The following is a 16,181-nucleotide window of genomic DNA, read 5'->3' as shown; positions in this document are numbered from 1 at the left end:
AGGTGATGCCATAGACCTGCTGCCTTGTGATTGCAGCAGAGCTTCTGAGAGTTCTCAAGGTAACCAGGCAGACAAGACGGAGAGATGGCCAGGGCTGGAAGCAGAGCTGAGAGAATGAGAAACTGCTCCCCGAACAGTGCCCTCAACGTCTCTGACTCACAGTATTCTAGAAGGAGCTTTCTACTGCTTCTTGAGGGCCTTTACATTTTTAAATGGTGACTTGTGTGAAGAGAAGAGATTCTGATCGAGACTGTGAGTGACAAGAAGCTAAGAGTGAGAGCCAACACAGAGAATGACAGATGGAAAGCCCAAGGAGCCCAAGGGCACGCAAAAGGCCAGATCTGATGGCTCATCCTCCCAGGGATGATAATCATGGCCACACAGACACACAACAGCTAATGTTTGCTGGACACCTGCGACAGGCAGCTCTCTAAGCTTTTCATATATATTGTCTCAGTCTTCACAAACCCTCCAAGGCGGCACTACTATCTGCAGTTTATATTCAGGGAAGCTGAGGGTCAGAGAGGTTAAATAACTTGCTCAAGAAGAACGTGTTCTGAACCCAGATCGTCTGGCTCCAGAGCCCCACCAGCGTGCTGCATGTAGGTTTCGGGAGTCAAATGCTTGAGTACAAAATGGGGAAACTGGCTAACAGCACCACTGAGACAAAGACCAGACAATTTTTGCTGACCACCACCTTAATGGAAGTCGAGGATTATTTTCACATATCTGAAAGGGCACTGCATAGAAGAGAAGGGTAACTTATTACTGAGTCTTCCAGGTAAGAGAAGCAGGTGGGGTGGTGGTTCAAAGTGATGTGGATTTCAGTGTGTCGTAAAGAGGGATTTTTTAAAAAATCAGAGCCGAACACTCATGGATGGACCCTGGAAGTGTTTTAGCCAAGGTGGGGAGCCATCTGCCTGGGACAACCTGTGTGAAAGCCCTTTGCAATCCACAGGTCTCTCTAGAAATAGTAGGAATACTTATTTTGCTGTTTTGGGTGAGAAGGTAGCCTGATCTCCTCAAACGTACTATCCATTCCAATCCTGTATTCTGACTTTCAGCACAGCTCAATTTGGCATTCTGAGCTACATACCAAAGAGAGGCCTGGGAGGAAGTGGCACAAAGATCATTCAAAATAGGTGGTTCAAAATTAATTTATATTTGATTTTGGAATGTGTTTCTGGATAAACGTTTCATAATGAAGATACCCAGATGCAGGCAAGAAGTTAGAGAACTCATGCTACACAGTATCCCTTGCACACTGACTTCTGTTATATAATCAGCGATCTGTTCCTATGGAAAATGCACGTCAGGCTGAGCACAGCAGGGTGCCCATCACTCTCCTAATTAAGCCCTTCTTACCTCTTTTTTCCATCAGGTTTTGCTGCAACACAAGCAGAGGTTGACAGAGGTAATTTCTTCTACTTTTTATGGCCATTGTGAACCTGGCACTCATACTGCTCTTCTCAGGACCAGCACTTGTCCTGGGTGGGTAAGGCCACAGCTAAAACAGGGGTTCTGGGACAGGTAAGGCAAGGTGAAGAGCCTTCCTGCTTGTTATAATGGATCGGAGGCAGGAATGGGAGGGGCTGTCTGATCACTCCTTAGCTTGGAAAGGCAAGGAAGTGCGCAGGAAGAGTGCCGAGCTTCCAGTCACTGGAGGTGTCCATCAGTAGCTCTGTACAGGAGGTTTATGGGTCACATAGGGGCTGGACCGGGTGACATTTCATTAAGACCTTTTCCAGCTCTGAAATTCACGTTCTGCAGAGCACAGTGTGACATGCACACTTCTGAATTGGAAATCAAGCCACTTACCCGCCCTCGCTCTGTGAGAGTCGTCAACATGACGATGAGTGACAACTTCTGATCCCAGACTACCTGCCAAAATTGTGCACAGGTATGTGGCAGGGGTCCCTGAGCGGCAATGTACTTGTTCACGAGGTTAGCAGCAGGAATTTCCATCTGGCAAGAGATTAAGGCATTAGAATCTGTTACTGCCACAAGGTGGACAGGGAACTGGGTCTTACATTCTTTTAGTTAGTGACTGTCATCACACCAGAAATAACATCTCTATCCATTTTTGGCCAATAAGAATAATCAAAGAAAAAGCTACTCTCAAAAATGCTTCAAAGGGACTTCCCTGGCGGTCCAGTAGTTAAGACTTCACGCTTCCACTGCAGGGGGCGCAGGTTCGATCCCTGGTCTGGGAACTAAGATCCCACAAGCCGTGTGGCCAAAAATAAAAAAGCTTCAAAGGTATTTGACAATAATACTAGCATTAGATATTTAAGATAAAACTACATGATAGTCAATAGGCGATAATCAGAAGTGGACCTACGAGATGGAAAAGAGTTTAAATGTCCTTCACCGCTGTATCCTAAATATAATCAATATTGGGTAACTGCATTTTCAGCAACACATGCCAATCCTCATGCTCACGTCTTTCCCTGTGCAGGGTTTTCTATCAAAATATTTATTTTCTTTGACGCATAAGCCATACAGGCTTATCCCACCAACTGTTGTTCCGCTTTGCTTTCTGCATGGCTGCCAATGTTTGTGCCATTGAGTCGATCAGTCTCCCTCCCAGCCCCAGCTTTACTGAGGTATAACTGACAAATAAAAATTGTATATATTTAAGGTGTACAACATGATGGTTTGATATATGTATACACTGTGAAACGATTCCTAGAGTCAAGTTCATGAACACATCACCTCACATAGTTACCATCTGAGTTGATTAATGCTAGATGTCAAAATGTTTTCAGCTGTCCTCACTGTCCCTCTCCCACCCTGCTCTCCTTTTACTTCTAAACTAAGTCTTTTCTATGAAAGAACACTCAGAACTGGCTGAGCTTTGGAGTGGCACTGTGATTCACCCATTCTTAGATGGGAAAGGTAAATGGAGGTGCCTAACTCATGGTTTGGTTGGTGCTTGGGTTAAGGGCTTCCTCAGCCCTGGTCTCAGCCAGTCCCCACCCCAGGACTGTATGGTCTTCGCAGCCCCACCATTTCTGATGCTCTGCTTGCAGGACACCAGGAATGTTGAGGTGAGGGTCAATGAATCCCACAGATGCTTTTGAATAAGTGGAATCACTGATCAGACCCATTCTTGCTGGTAGTTCTTGATGTCATGTTATAACCTGAGAACTTGAAAAGTCATCTGTTCATTTAGATCAGAGGTTGGTAAGCTATGGGCTGAAGGCCAAATTTAACTGCCACTTTGCAAGCCTAAGGTGTTTTTTTGTGTTTTCACATGGTTGCATTTTAAACGGCTATATAAGTACCTAATTAATATCCTCAATTTTGTCTCTTGGCTTGCAGAGACCAAAATATTTATTGTCTGGCCCTCTACAGAAGAAGTGTGCTGACCCCTGGTTTAGATAAAGAAACTGAGGTTCAGAGAGGCTAAGTTGCCCAAGATGCATTTTCAGAGTGAAATGAATGTTTTCCCCACAACATGTGAAATCTTTTACCTTTTGTTTTTGGGTTATATGCCCAGAGGTGGTTTTATTTTTCTTATTTCTAGGCAGGATGTACAGTAATGACATGGGGGAAAAACACAGAAAGTTACAAACATACCAATGGCCAAAACAACAGAACACCTAAATGTCTGCAGTTGAGGACAGAAGGCATGTGGATGATGGAGTCAGAGACACAGAATCTGAGTTTTGGTCTCACCTTCCGTTAGCTTTGTGACTTTTCAAATTATTAAATGTCTCTGAACCTTAGTTTCATCCTCTGTAAAATGAGACTATTCTGCCTTCCCTCAACGGCTGCTGTGGTGATGAAATGAGGGAGTGAATGGGAAAGCACTTCGCCAACTGCAAAGCACTACACACGCCGCTGTCATGCTTGTTGTAGTGATTAACGTGCTTTTTCTCATGATCCAGATTTTTAACTTACGTTCACGTAACTCGCATTAATATAATCTTCGTTCCTCTGCAATAATACCCGGGTGGTGTCATCTGTGGGGAGAGCAAGACATTTACTGATTATTCCTAGTGTTATTTTTATCGTACCGAGTAAACAAGAGTTCAGTTCCCAGCCCCATCTGCAGCTCTCGCCTCATTAGCATAAACACTATTCCCCAACTGTTCAGAGTTTGAAATGGCTGCAGTAAAGACGGTGGTGTTTACAGACACACTGAAAATTGTTCCAGAATACCAGACAATCTGTTTTAAAAAGGGAAACATTATCTCAGTGTGTGTGTGGCAGTGGGGAGGGGGTATTCACACCGGATACTCACAAGGCAGTACATCTTTATATCGGTTTTTGTCCAAATTTTGAGGCAGCTTTGCAAATGTGATGGCCAAACCGGGCTTCTTTCTGTAGAGTTGCTATATGACAAATAGAGAAGTAAAAAAACAAAAAAAGCATTGCAAAAAACAGCTATGGAGAGAGTGTGAAAACATACTCTATCAGTAAAGTTTACCAGTCACAGCACCAAAATCTTAACATTTAAAAGTGATTTCATATATTAAGAGAAAAATCTTCCCAATAAGAAATTCTACAATCCCATGAGAAACTGACTAAATTCTTCAATAATTTTTTCTTTTTAACATGACGATCTTTGAGGAAAAGTCATAAGAAGGGGTGTGAGTCACAGATAATGGATCACGGTAAGTAAAACCTCATCTTTATGACAATTATTTGACAAGAGCTAAAAGCAAGTAGAGAGAAAGAAAGAATGCTGACTAAAAATTAAATGGAAATCATTTACATTAGTCTAAAAACACTTCCCTCCAATTTAATGGAGTGAACCATATTCTTTGCTAAGAACAAGAGCATTTCATTTCATTCATTTCAGAAGTATACTTCCACAGTAAAAACATTTATTCCAATACATAGTAAACTTCATTTAAACATTCATTTAAAGAGGTATTTCCCTATACATGCAATCATTAGTAAATAATTCAGTTAAAACCATCTTTGCGTATTTACAAGCACATATTAGACACATCCGTACTGTACCTGATGTGATGTTGACAACAGCTCTGTGAGAGGTATTAATAGTATTCTTATTTTTTAAGTGAGAGGCAGAGATTAAATGCTTTGCTCAAGATTAAACCAGAGGCTGAACTCAGATCTGACGCCAATGCTTGAGTTTTTTTCTTTGAAGTGACATTTTATTGAGGTATGACTGACATGTAAAAAGTGGTATACAGTTAACGTACAACTCGATGAGTTTGGGGGTAAGTATACGCCCATAAAACCATCACCACCATAAAGGCATAAGATACATCCATCCCCTCTCAGAGTTTCCCCCACTTCAAACTAGAGTGTGAAACACAATTCACCAGTGGTTTTTAGTTAACTTTATGGGAATTTAAAAACAACTTTTTTTTCAGTGTTGGAAGTGATCTTTTTTTTTTTTGCAGAAAATTTAAGAAATTCAGACTAATATAAAGAAAAAAGTTACCAGTAATTTCACAACCCTGAGATGACCTGTTTTTAAAAAAATTTTATTTATTTATTTTGACTGCATTGGGTCTTCGTTGCTGCAGGCGGGCTTTCTCTAGTTGCGGCGAGCGGGGGCTACTCTTTGTTGCAGTGAGCAGGCTTCTTATTGCTGTGGCTTCTCTTGTTGCGGAGCATGGGCCCTAGGCGCACGGGCTTCAGTAGTTGCAGCACGCGGGCTCAGTAGTTGTGGCTTGTGGGCTCTAGAGCGCAGGCTCAGTAGTTGTGGTGCACGGGCTTAGTTGCTCCACGGCATGTCAGATCTTTCCAGACCAGGGCTAAAACCCATGTCCCCTGCATTGGCAGGCGGATTCTTAACCACTGCGCCATCAGGGAAGTCCTGAGACGACCTTCTTCATCTACCTTCTCCAGCTTTTTTTTTCACGCACATATGTATACAAACATATGTAATTATATACGTAAACACGTAAAATACACAGATATCACTATGTTTTTAAAAACAAAAAATGAGACTGAACATTTATTAGCACTTTCCATATTATGTTCTATAGAACCCAAATATTCTGAAAGAAGCTACTAGGTATTGGTTAGAAAAAGTTTCAAGGTCAAGGAAATTTGGGAATTACTACAAGTCACCTTATGTTCTATGAATCTCTAAGACGACAAGTCCTGTAGTGCATAACCCTATTAAATTCTGATTAGCTAAGCATTTCTCAAGCTAATTTGGCCATGGAGGATCTCACGTCTCACAAGACGAGTCCTGGGAAATACCACTGTAATTTTGAAGGCTGTTTTCCCCACTTATTATATAGTGTCTAGTTCCCTGTGTCATTTAAATACTCCAAGTATTCTCTATACACATGATTTTTACTGGCTCAATAATCTATAAGGTTTTCATAGTTTAACTTTTATTCTACTTCTTGATTAGACTGTTTTCAATTTTTTACTATTATAAACTCCCAGGAACAGAATTACTGCATTAAAGCATATTTTTGAGGACTTTGATACACACACACACACACACACACACACACACACACACACACAAAATGGAGTTGCCCTCCAGGGGTGTATGAGAATGGTTAGTCCACCAAATTGCGGCCAGTATCATCAACTAAAATGTGTTTGCAATTTGAATAGGGAGGTGGAACAATGTCTTTCCCTGTATATTTTTGCAAATTGTACTTCTTGCTTTATAAACCAGCCTCTGTTGGTTTTTTCTCTTATCAGTTCTTTTATTAAACAAATTGCACAGAAATCACCAGAAGAGAATTAGCATAGACATTTCTGGTAATGATAATTATGTTATGTCTCATACATTTTCCAAACGTTTAGAATTTCCAATCTTTCCCTAAGCTCAACTATTAATCATCTTTACAATTTCAGTTCATAACAATCAAGTAGCCACTAAGCAACTTCTTAAAGGTCTGTGAGCTTTAATGAACTCTCTGGGCTCCTTCTTAAAATAAATTCATGATTTATTAGAAGTTATGGTTTGATTCTGGGAGGAGGAGAATATCCGAGTCAGTCAAATTCCCCTAAATGAAAATTTGGTTCTAACTGACTAACTGCATAGAAGTGAAATCCAATTGAGTGAATATAGCCAGTAAAGCTAACCTGGAGGTAAAAAGGTTTTCTTTTCCAAATAACAAAAGTGTACGGCCTCCCTGGTGCTGCAGTGGTTGAGAATCTGCCTGCCAATGTACGGGCCACGAGTTCGGGCCCTGGTCTCAGAAGATCCCACATGCCGCAGAGCAACTAGGCCCATGAGCCACAACTACTGAGCCTGCGCTCTACAGCCCAGGAGCCACAACTACTGAGCCCATGTGCTGCAACTATTGAAGCCCGCACGCCTAGAGCCTGAGCTCCGCAACAAGAGAAGCCACCGCAATGAGAAGCCTGCACACTGCAACGAAGAGTAGCCCCTGCTCACTGCAACCAGAGAAAAGCCCGCGAGCAGCAACGAAGACCCAACGCACCAAAAAACAAAAAACACCAGAAGTGTAAATGTAATCAACTTGAGATGGTCTAGCGGAAGAGCATAGGTCTAGCAAAAGGCTTTAATCACAACAAGGATATGAATGTATCTCAGCAGTAATGATCTGTTGATAGGATTGTAAAGTATTAAAAATAAAATACAAAATAAAGTACTATAGCACTGTCTTCAAATTTTTAAATATGCACACCCTGGGCTTTATCTGACAGAAATGCACAAAGATACATATCAAAGAAATCTATTGGCAGCAAAATATTTTCTTTAGCAGAAAACTGGAAACAGCCTGAATATTTCCCAACAGGGAAAAGTGTTCACTTAAATTCTGATATAGTTATACCACAAAATTATGTGCAAGTAATAGAGAGAATAAGATAGACTAAAGGTACAGATTCCACTTATCTATTTAAGTGAAAAATGCAAGTTACAGAATAATACAGTGGTGATCCCATTTCTACACATAGCAGCATATGCACAATGTGTATATAACATATGTGTGTGCACTTATGTATGTGTGTGTATAAAATATATTTGCAAGATCATTGGAACAAGTACGCAAGGATACACACCAAATTGTTATCTGTAAATTACAACAGAGACAGAAGCTAAAGGAGAGGGGGGTCAGAAGACAATTAATTTTACTTTGGCTATTTCTGAATTACTTGAATTATTACAATGTGAATTTTTAAAAATTCAAATGACTGGGGACTTCCCTGGTGGCACAGTGGTTAAGAATCCGCCTGCCAATGCAGGGGACACGGGTTCTAGCCCTGGTCTGGGAAGATCCCACATGCCGTGGAGCAACTAACTAAGCCCGTGTGCCACAACTACCGAGCCTGCATGCTGCAACTACTGAAGCCCGTGTGCCTAGAGCCTGTGGTCCGCAACAAGAGAAGCCACCGCAATGAGAAGCCCACGCACTGCAACGACAGCAATGAAGACTGAACGCAGCCAAAAATAAATAAACAAATAAATTTATATAAAAAAATTCAAATGACTGAAGTGAGAAAAAGAACTACAACAAAAGAAATCTATATATAAAATTAAAAATTTTTTACAAAAAGTTGGGTGAACAAAGCTAAGATTTTTTTTTTTTTTGCCTTTAGAAGGATTGACAACACACTCATTTTTATGCCTGCCTTGCCAAGGCTAACATTGAACCCTATTCCCACTGAACTGCTTCAGTGCTATTCACACACTTAGTTTCTGAAGGTGTTAGCAGTTGGTTTTCAAGTTCTTTTAATTTACGGACTCTTCTCCAGACCTTGTGGGCTGCATGGCAGGCTGGGTGTGAAAACACTGCCCAGAGAAGGGTGGTCCGGAGTGGACAGTGATGGGCTGGAAACACAGGTATGTATTTCTGGAAGGATCAGGGATGGGAGGTAATGAGCTGAAGACTATTATATTAGCCAGAATTTGAGAAAAGCCTCTTTCAAGAACTACTCATTGGAATGACACAGTTTGCTTTGTTCATTCTTGGGCTAAAGGTATGTGAAGCAGGCAAGAGCTCCTAGTCTTTAAGATCCCTTAAATTCTGCCCTAGAATGAGAGCAACCCGGAGGCTAGAGAAGGTCACAGGGACGGAGGGTTATAAGATCACTTAGTTTTATTAAAATCTTAATTTTTATGTCCTCAAGTGCTTTGTTCTCATCATATCTGAGTGTAGTTCTAAGCAGCTGTGAAGGTAAGGGTGAATTATAAGAAGATCAGCTGAGAGAGTTTGCTATGGAACAACCGTATTTAGATTGCAGCATCAATATCACCGGCTCTGGCCTCCAGAGACAAAAACTGAACAGTGGGAGCTGGAGTTGACCAGCACGGTTCGGGGATGGATAAGACATACAGTTTTCCAGTTTAAACATTCCTCCTTTGAAAAAATCATCTAAAAGTAGAGAGAGGGCATCAGCAGATGACTCTGATCTCCTCAGACTTTTGGTCCAACCAAAGATGTGAAACCTGCTCACATCCCTCAGATAAAGGCTTCAGACACCCACTTGGCTCCAACCAGTGGATGCTGGAAAGGGCTGGCACAGTGGAAGCAAGCACCCCATCAACTGTACAACCAGATGAAGGGGGAATTCTCACTGGTGTTCTTGAAGACTGAGAACCCAAGAAGGGGGAAGAAAAAAGGAAAAGACAAAAAAAAAAAAAATGGAGGGACTGGAAGGGACAATGAGTAAGGAGACCAAAGAGTAGAAACGGACGCCCTCTAATGCCCTTGGCAATGACCCAGAGTCTAGTGCAGGGCAACGACTTTCAAAACAGCTATTTACCGTGCTTTCTGTATCAAACACTAAACTGTGGTCTCCATGAAGGCAGGTGTCTTGTTTGTTCTGTTCACCACCATAAACCCTAGGCCAGCATTGTGCCTGGTACATAGCAGGTGCTCAATAAAATGTTTAGAGTCAAGGAATAACGGGATCTGCTGCTTTGGACAAAGGGTACAAAGCACTTGAGTAAAGCAGGACGAGAGGTGGCATGGAGGCATGTAACTAAGCTAAGGGTAGCCTGTTTTTCATGAAGGCCTCGAGAGTTTGTCCTCCACTTTGCAGACATAAGAACAACTTACTGCTCACGGACAGCTCGCCCACACTGGGGACTTCCACTTTCCCTTGTACCTGACCCAGTCAGGGAGCAAGGACACTGCTGACGGGGTACTCAGAGTTTCTCCCTACCTTCCTGTAAAGGTTTGCTGAAATGAACTGACATTGTTGCTGGCAATTTGGGGACTTTCAATAGTGCTACTTTTATTATTATTATTTTTAATAGTGCTACTTTAAATCACAGTACCAAATGCAGATCCCAGTGCTGGCATACTCAAGTATTCTTGCAGCGTCCCTTTCACAGATAAATACTTGGACAATGAGGTGGGGTAGCAATTCCTTTAAATGGGTCCCCGGCACTTGAAATGTAAAGGCCACACATGTGGTCATTCCAAAGCCTGCAGTTCTCTCCCTGTATTCCAAGTGTTATACTTGATAATGTCTGCCTTTCTTAAAAGAAAAAAAAAATTTGAAAAATTAAAAAAAAACTTTTAGTATGAGCTCTAATCTTGAAGGTACACCTACATGTGTAAGTCTTCAGCTGCCTTTGTCCTTCCAAATCAACTTTTATAATGATCACAGCAACCAGTAAGTCATCTGTTTTGACAGGAATGGATGTTTCTTATAATGGATGATGTAGGAGTGGGTTTGGGAGAAACAGTGGTCAGAAGAGAGAAAAAGATGGCTTCTGGTTTTGGCAAAGAGGGAAGATGCTGAGGTGGGAGGGGCGGGGGTATCCGAGTTTGACACGACCTTTGGTGGAGCCTTGTAGCCACTGCTCTAACTCATCAGTCCTGAGAGGTGGGAGGATAAATGTTTCTCATTTTCTATCAACTGCATTCCACAAGTCTCCAAGGAGCTTGCAAGGCCATTGGATGAGGATGGGCACAAGGGGCCTTTGCTTGCTGGGAAACCAGTTCTCAAAGGACAGTTAGCATCATCACTTAGCTTTTATCCAGCACTGCCTATACCAACTGCACACCCTTTCCCTTGCCTAAACAGAAAGCTCAACGCAGGGAAAAAGCATGAAATGAGCCACAAATTACTCTCAGGAAGGAATGACCCTGGGGCTGAGTCAATGAGTTCTTTAGAGGAGGAGAGCATCCTGGAGGTGGTAATGGACTTGGAGCCTTGTGAACCCCAAGTCTGGGCGCCTTTATACGAGAGACAGAGGAACGCCCTACCTTGCCCGAACACAGTATTTAGGCAGTTCGAGGCTGGTCACAAATGCTGGCAAACTGCTCACATTGAGTAGCTCACACTGTGTAGCTCCTGGAGGGAAGGGCTCAGATCAGAGGTTGAGTGAAGAACTGGGTCATACCTGGTGAGTTCTGACAATGGACTTTTCAACATAGATTCTAATCCCAGCTCTGTCTCTGACCACCTGGGTGACACTGGGCAAGTTCTGTAACCTCTGAGCCTTGTTCTCTCCACTTATAAAGGAGTGATCCAAATAATTCTGGCCATATCTGTCTCACGGAATTGCTGTGAGAGTCAACTGAGATGACATATGTGAGACACACTTGGTAGACTCCAAAGTGCTATAGAAATGCTAATTATTAAGCGTGATTTTATTACAGCTGGGACCAAACGCTTTCTGGAACACATTTGTAATTGTTTCTGAAAGCCATGGGAGGGACAGGGGAATTCCATTAATGAAGAAAATGCTTCAAAGCAAGCTTTGCTGAAAACCAGCTTGTCATCGCAAGAGGGATTCCATCCACTGCCCAGCTACCCCAGGACAGGCCCTTTGTGCCGCGGAGTGGGTGGCACGGGCACCTGCTAGGAATCAGCCCCCACTTCCTGCTCCCGTTCAGAGCACAGCCTCCGACAGCCAAGCCGCCCACCTGCTGACGGCACTGGAGGAGAAGCAGGTGGGGAACCAGAACAGCCAAGACTCTGGGAGTCAGACAGTGCTGGGCTGGGTTCCACCTCTTGTGTGGACTGGGCAGGTTCTTTAGACTCCTCTATTTATAAATGATAATAGTTGTTGCTTTTTGCACCCTGACCGTGCGTCAGAAAACGCATTAAGTATTTATCTCATCTAACTCTTACAACCAGCCCACGAAATACCCAATTTACAGATGGGGAAGTAGAGGCTACAGAGGTTATGGGATGTGCCTGAGGTCACACAGGAAATGAGTGGTAGAGCCAGGATTTGCAGCCTGCTTGGCTCCACGTGGCTAGACAGCATCTCAGATCTTCTCTAGCTCTGATGTCATGCTATTCTAACAACTCTCACATGGAAACAGCACGTTGTTGTTACCTATATCATTACACAAACGTTCTACAGCTGTTAAGAGAACAAGCTCCATGAGTTAAGCCTGCCTGGTTTCCAATCAGGCTGTGCCATTTACTGTGAGATAACCTCTCCAAGACTCTGATCTAGCCCTACAGCAGGCTGCTGTGAGAATGCTGTGAGACGAAGCCTATAAAGCCCTTGGCACATAATAAGTGCGCATTAAAGGTTTCCATTTGTCTTCCTTTAGGGTTCCCCTCCTCTAGCAGCTATGTAAGACAACTTCTCCCACCTCTAGCAGTGGTTGTTAAATTGTGTTCCACAGTCTAGGGGGTCCTTGGGGGGCAGTGTGGAGATTGAAAGGCAGGGCTCCATGGGTCCCACCAGCTCCGTCACAGAGCAGATCTGCTGTTATCTGTTATGTATTTTGGAATTCCGTAAAAATTTATTTATTTAAAAAGAAGGTTTATCGACTTAATTTCTAGGAAACGTTTAAACTAAATGAAGGAAATGTGTAGGTACTAAAATTTAACCCTAAAAATTCTATGTTCTCCATATCTTATTTCTTCTGTAGTCCAACCATAAGCTCTAAAGGCAGGACTTAGGATGGGCAGCAACGGGACAATGGTTCTGGTACGATCTTTACTCTCCCATCCGCAGGATCAGCTTGTGCATTAAAACCTCCTGGTGATCTTGTTAAGAAGCAATATCCAGGCCCCACCCCCCACCCCAGTGCAGCTGATTCAGTAGCTCTGGGCTGGGCCCGTTTAAAAAAGCTCCTCAGGTGATATCCATACAGATGGTCAGGGTGTCACCCTTTGAGGAATACTACTTAAAAACACAGGGGGACAAGTGGATACTTCTTTCTAAAGCATTTTTTATCTTCCTAATGAATTTCAATGAACATTGTTCAAGGAAAACCTGATAGGGGATTCCCATATGTAAAACATGAAAAGTGGAGGGGATTTTCTGGAGCACCGGTCAAGACCAGGCACTGTCTTTTTCCTCAACAAGAGCCCACAGCGCCTCCTTGTGGACAGTCTTATCAAAGAGACCCGGTTCGTCTTGGGTGAAGGGCTTCCATCACCTGGAGACATCTCCCAGGACTCCTTGAGCGCTGCTCACCCCCGGGAGGCCTGTTTCCCTACCTGACACCCTCTGAGCTTAGTCTGCATTAGGGTCCAGGAGGCTGTGACCCTCCTGGAATACCCTCCCCTCCACACGTAATCCCATCCACCCTCTATTAACACTACATCTCACCCCAGAGGACCTCCTGGAATCCTCTCACCTCCAGTCCCTACAGAACGTACAGTCTGTGGAATGAAATCTCACCCTATCTTGGTCTTTAGCTGTTTCTGGGACTCGTGAGACATTCCCACAAATATACCAAAATTAGACCGTTAAGCTCCTTGGGGTCAGAAATCCCCCTTCTCCTTCCCTCACTGTGTTCCTGATCTAGCATTTGGCACATGGTGAATACCTAATACTCGTTGAATGAATGAACAAATGACTCCACAGTGCCGTTCCCCTCTGACTTTCCCTTCCAACTCCCTCCAAAAAGAATAAAACTGATATATTCTCGCTTTTAAGTGCTCCTTGTTTCAATTATTTTGGAGAGTGTTTAAAAATAATTGAGTTTTAGTGTTTAAAATGTATGTCTCGGGGCTTCCCTGGTGGCGCAGTGGTTAAGAATCCGCTTGCCAATGCAAGGAACACGGGTTCGAGCCCTGGTCCGGGAAGATCCCACATGCCACGGAGCAACTAAGCCTGTGTGCCACACCTACTGAGCCTGCGCTCTAGAGCCCGCGAGCCACAACTACTGAAGCCCTTGCACCTAGAGCCCATGCTCCGCAACAAGAGAAGCCACCGCAATGAGCGGCCCATGCACCGCATTGAAGAGTAGCCCCTGCTTGCTGCAACTAGAGAAAACCCGCGTGCAGCAATGAAGACCCAATGCAGCCAAAAATAAATAAAATAAAATGAATAAATTAAAAAAAAAAGTATGTCTCAACTTTGAGTTTTGCAATGCAAAGCCAGAGGATACAACCTCTACATTTTCTTCTTTTAAAATCTTAAGCCTACCTAGCCTCCTGCAGGCCACTGGAAAAAAAGAGCTCTCTCTCTTTGTAGATATTCAGCATATGTCTATCAATTCTATCCAAGTAATTATATTATTCCTACCCTCTTATCCTGATTTCAGCTTATTTCTTGTCTATATTATCTGTCAAGGCTGTTAAGTTCGAAATTCCCTATTGATTGTTTTTGGTGGGGTCAATTCACCTTTCACTTGTGGGTTTTACTTTTTACTATTGTTCAATACACATTGCTTTACTAATGTATTTTATTTACATTCTATTCCTTACACCATTATAGAATAAACCTTTCTCTCACTCAAGACTCTCTGCTTTGCATCTTTCTTGTTTGATACTCACATTACTCATGCTTTCCTGAATCAATATGCAGTCCTATATATTTGACAAATTTCCTAGTTTTGCTTCTGTGACTTTTTCCTTTATACAACTTTCTAATAAACCATGCAGTGCAGATTTCTGCTTTTGAATCTAACCTGAGACTCTCTTTCCTAATTTAGGAATCCAGACTGTGTATGTTGTCCTTAATCATGATCAATTTTCTTTCATTGGCCTACTTTATGCTTCTTTGTGCTCTTCTGTTATCTTTTTACTGCACGAACTCCTCTGTTTTCTACAACTTTTTAAAAATGTGGAAGACGAACATATTGTGTTTTCATTCTGTTAGTGACCAGTAAAGCTGACTTGAAAACAGTCTCCTTGGGTCCTACTTTGTTTTGTAAAGTCTCTGCGTGTGCCTTTGTCAACAGTCTCAATCTCATGAGCAGAGGTCGCTCCTGGGGAGGGAAGATGTGGTCTGACTTTGGTTTCGTGTCCACACGGTTCTGGGGGACTTGGGAAGCCCAGCACCTGTGCCCTCACGGGGCCCGGCTCCTCCATCATCCCTCCGCACCCACCCGCGCCGCCTCTCCACTATCTTCAACTGCCGAGTGTTCTGAGCTTTTGTGTTGGCAGCTAAATATGCTCAGAGTCTCACCTCCTCGATTTCTGACGTTTCTCCATGACTACTGATCGTTACTAGAACGGGGGGGGGGGGGCAAGCGATGGGCCATGGTCCCCAGCCCGCTTTCTCCCTGAGGTCATGAGTCCCTCTGTGGTCCCTCCATGAGCACAGCTGCCTGGTGACTCAGATGACCTGGCAGCAGCTGAGCAGCCCACCGAGGCACTGGGGGTCTCTTACCTCAAACTGGATCAGCACCGTCCCACTTTCGAGGCCCTTCTTTAGCTGTTCCATGGATCCCTCCAGCGTGTCCCCACCCTCCGGACACACGGGGAAAATGGCTTCTGGGAAAAGCTGGTTCAGTTCATCTTCAGATTTGATATCAGCAAACGAGTGGACAGCTGTGGCGGACAAGAAAGAGCTTGTCTGGCTTGTGCAGCCACGTGCTGGGTGATGGGATTCCTCCCCCCAAATTACACTTATGACACCTGAATGCAGAGGGTTTAAAACATCTTATTAAGTGATTAAGCATATGGTAATCATTTTCGCCAAAGATACTACTTCTCGTTGAATGATTCAATATGTACTAATTATACAAAATGACATACTAACCTTGCTGGTTAGTTTTAAATGACGGTGTTTAGTACTCAAAAGGCTTTTGCCAAAGGTAAGAGAAAGGGAAAAGACGTTTTTAAAGAAAACAGATTTTCTCCCTTTGCTCTCTGTGACCTGGTTATTCTTCTACCCCTGCTCTTCCTTCCTTCTCTGGTCCCTTTCATTTGCTCCCTTAGAACAGGCATTTTCCCAGGAAACTGGTGCGGGGTCTGGCCCTCTCTCCACACCACCACCGCCCCACAGAGCTCAGTCAGTCAGTCTCTAACTCAAGGCCATTGTTAGGTGGGAGGCTCCCAAGTAAACATCTCTAGTCTCCTCTGTGCTTCCTCTTTGGAAATGT

The 16,181-nt window shown here is 43.3% G+C and overlaps 1 protein-coding gene across 4 annotated transcripts in view; it reads right to left on the bottom strand.

Moving 5' to 3' along the window:
- Nucleotides 1–16,181, bottom strand: part of PTPN3 (protein tyrosine phosphatase non-receptor type 3) — a 107,477-nt gene that overhangs the window by 9,041 nt on the left and 82,255 nt on the right. For all 4 annotated transcript variants that reach the window (XM_061200125.1, XM_061200127.1, XM_061200126.1 and 1 more), the window contains 4 exons: nt 15,467–15,627; nt 4,250–4,340; nt 3,907–3,968; nt 1,819–1,965 (listed from right to left, as the gene is read on the bottom strand). In XM_061200125.1, the coding sequence (XP_061056108.1) occupies nt 1,819–1,965; nt 3,907–3,968; nt 4,250–4,340; nt 15,467–15,627 (461 nt within the window). The remainder of the gene's footprint in view (nt 1–1,818; nt 1,966–3,906; nt 3,969–4,249; nt 4,341–15,466; nt 15,628–16,181) is intronic.

The sequence above is a fragment of the Eubalaena glacialis genome, chromosome 9 (assembly GCF_028564815.1).
Source record: "Eubalaena glacialis isolate mEubGla1 chromosome 9, mEubGla1.1.hap2.+ XY, whole genome shotgun sequence".
Classification (NCBI taxonomy): domain Eukaryota; kingdom Metazoa; phylum Chordata; class Mammalia; order Artiodactyla; family Balaenidae; genus Eubalaena; species Eubalaena glacialis.
Note: the sequence above shows the minus strand (reverse complement) of the source record. Positions and strands in the feature narration are given on the sequence as shown.